This window comes from Melanaphis sacchari, unplaced genomic scaffold, assembly GCF_002803265.2.
Source record: "Melanaphis sacchari strain LSU unplaced genomic scaffold, SCAv2.0 Contig2117_pilon_pilon, whole genome shotgun sequence".
NCBI classification, from domain to species: Eukaryota; Metazoa; Arthropoda; class Insecta; order Hemiptera; family Aphididae; genus Melanaphis; species Melanaphis sacchari.
The window spans coordinates 8,037-11,020 of record NW_020271053.1 but is presented as its reverse complement, the minus strand read 5'-3'; the positions used below and the strand labels follow the sequence as shown (position 1 = coordinate 11,020).

The window sequence follows — 2,984 nt, the reverse complement described above, 5'->3', positions numbered from 1 at the left end:
AAAAATAGCTAATTATTAAGTTAATATTTATTTGATTATATTACTTGAAAATTAATAGGAAATACGATTTCTCATGTATTTTTTGTATTTCATGGTTAAATAAGTAGTAAATGCAAAAGACAATCTTAGACTACTTTTGCTGGTGATTATATAATCCAAAAAATGTGCATTCAAAACTAATATATAAATACATTATTACATATCTAAATGTTTATCATACTTTATAATTAGTTTCCCTCATTTAATAATAATCTAAATTAAATGAATCTAAAAGCTAATTAACTATCTTATATTAATTGTATACACCCAATAATAAGTTGTTACAGAAAGTAGTGCCCGAAAATATGTTAATTAAAAATTGATGAATTGATACACTTATAAATTGAATTTTTTTTTTCATAATTCAGCTCAACGTTTATTATCAATATAAGACGTCAATCGGCCAGTTGATATCAAATTCTTGTAAAACTCATATGATGCTTTTGGTGTACGAGTTCTTTGAGGATCATTAAAATCTACCTTAACAAGTCCAAAATGAATTCTAAAAAAACAAAATAATATATCCAACTTTGAAAAATAGTATTTTAATATATTTTAGCATTAAATACTATAATATATTCTATATTTGAATTTAAATATTTAATCCTTCACATTTGTTACAGATCTAAAGAAATATTTTTAATTGACCAATATAAAACAACTTACGCAAAACCATACATCCATTCAAAATTATCTAACAATGACCATACAGAAAACCCTATAACATTGCAATTATCTTTATGTATTGCTTGTAACATTGCATTTAAATAGTTCTATTAAAAAAAAAAAAAAAAAAAAAATTGAAACATATAATTAGATATTATCAAAGTAAATCATTACCGTTAAGTAGTTAATTCTATCTAAATCATCTAATTGACCATTTTCTCCAAATCCATTTTCTGTTACAATCAAAGGAGGATTTCCATATTCATTTTTTATCCATACCAAATTTTGTCTGAATCCATCGGGTACTGGCTGAAATATTATTGATTTAGTAATATACACAACTCAAATTTTGATTTAATTATTACTATGAGCCATGATGCATGAGATGATTCCAACCATGATTTATCTACAGAAGTTATAAACTCTGCGTCTGAATTATTATTATTAACTGAATCAATTCCATGGGTTACTAAACGAGAAGAATATTGATTGATAGCATAAAAATCAGCAGTACCTAAAAAACAAATAGCATTTTTTTAAATTTTAACTATGTGACAGGAACTTGATAAATAATCTATAAATGTTATCTATTAAACATGCACCTTTAATTAATTTAATTTCATCTTCTGTAAAAATTGGTAATTTAGACCATAGTCTACCTTCTTCTTTACTTTTTTTGTCAATCCATTTTCTCATTATTGGTGGATAGTCTCCTTTATAAATTGGATGACTGAACAGCCCTCTCTAAGGACATGTAACAATATACTTATAATTAGTTACCTAATATATCTTGAAAATTAAAATAATGAAATGAGCAAAATATTCTTGTTACCTCAAATTGATTGGCTCTTTCAGCAGTATTTATATCATCAATTGACTCAGCATTTTTTGGAAAGTAAAATACTCCATTTATTGAAATACTTATTTTTCCTATAAACAAATTGGGATTTAAGATTTCAATAATACAAACTCAATTTCCATTTGATAAATACCTTTTTGAGTAGGTTTAAAAATCTCTTCATACAACCTATAGACTTTTCCATGTGCAATAAGTTGTGTATGAGCTGCCAAATAGTATCCAGTGTTATTTAAGTTTAAATATGGGGCATATGCTTTAGTGGCATAACCTTTACAAACTTCCATTGGTTCATTGATCGTTATCCACCATTTTACCTATAATAAGTATAGAATGTAAAGATAGTTCATATTCTTTACAAATTATTTAATTTACTCTGTCTCCGTAGTAAGTAAATAACACTCGTGCATATTCTTTAAAATAATTTGACATAATTGGATTAACCCAACCTCCAAGATCCTGTAGGTATTGTGGTAGATCCCAATGATACATTGTAACCTAAAGATAATTGTAATTAGGTACCTTAGCCCTTACTGTACTCCTTATTTTTAATAATAATAACAGCTTACCAATGGAACAATATCGTTTTTAATAAGTTCATCAATAAGACGATTATAATATGCTATTCCTTTTTCATTTAATTTATTCATTTCTCCGGTTGGTGATATTCGAGCCCATGATATAGAAAAACGATAAAATTTCAACTAAATATTGAAAAAATATGTATTATATAATATGATTTTTTTGTAAATCAAGTAAAAAAAAAGTTACATTTAAATTTTTTATAAGTTCTACATCTTCTTTATACTTGTGGTAAGAATCACAGGCAATATCACCATTAGTTCCATCCATTATTAATTTTGGATTATTATGAACTAAATGATCCCAAATATTTTCTCCTTTTCCTAAAGAATTTAAACAATAACAATTTTTTATTACTGAAATACATAATTACTCAAGGTGTACATTGATACATAATTTTACATGATATATAAATTGTAACAGTTATTTTATAATATTATTAGATTAATGAATAATTTGTTTCTAATTTCTTTAAATAGTTAATAAGATAAATGAATATAATATATATATGTATACTTATGTTGTGTTTATTTAATTATAGTTTATATACCATCTTCATTCCAGCCTCCTTCTATTTGATATGCGGCAGTTGAAACGCCAAACATAAAATCCTTTGGAAATTGATAATCCATTGTATATGATTGATGAAGAATTATAAATCTAATAAAAGTAATACTCAACTAATTTCAACCAAATGTTAAAGTATTAGTATACTTACTGATTGGGTATTATTTAGTTCAACTAATAAGTTGATATCAATTGATTTCTTCAAAATGAAAAAAATTTATAATTAAATAGGTATTATTGGTAGGTAATTAAAATAAGTATAAATAAGCCATAG

The 2,984-nt window shown here is 24.7% G+C and overlaps 1 protein-coding gene across 2 annotated transcripts; it reads right to left on the bottom strand.

Annotated features, from left to right (window-relative positions):
• Positions 1 to 206: 206 nt before the first annotated feature.
• LOC112593864 (myrosinase 1-like) lies at positions 207 to 2,984 on the bottom strand. 2 transcript variants are annotated; one of them, XM_025338442.1, is made up of 12 exons: positions 2,862 to 2,984; positions 2,694 to 2,803; positions 2,333 to 2,466; positions 2,131 to 2,265; positions 1,937 to 2,059; positions 1,698 to 1,878; positions 1,538 to 1,635; positions 1,308 to 1,449; positions 1,071 to 1,219; positions 880 to 1,014; positions 706 to 812; positions 207 to 541 (listed from the first exon to the last, which is right to left on the bottom strand). In XM_025338442.1, the coding sequence occupies exons 2-12, from the start codon at positions 2,773 to 2,775 to the stop codon at positions 409 to 411; spliced, it is 1,419 nt and encodes a 472-aa protein (XP_025194227.1). In that variant the 5' UTR covers positions 2,776 to 2,803; positions 2,862 to 2,984; the 3' UTR covers positions 207 to 408. The 2 variants fall into 2 exon arrangements, with proteins under 2 accessions (XP_025194227.1, XP_025194228.1); XM_025338443.1 differs by lacking the exon at positions 2,862 to 2,984 and having other exon boundaries at positions 2,694 to 2,855.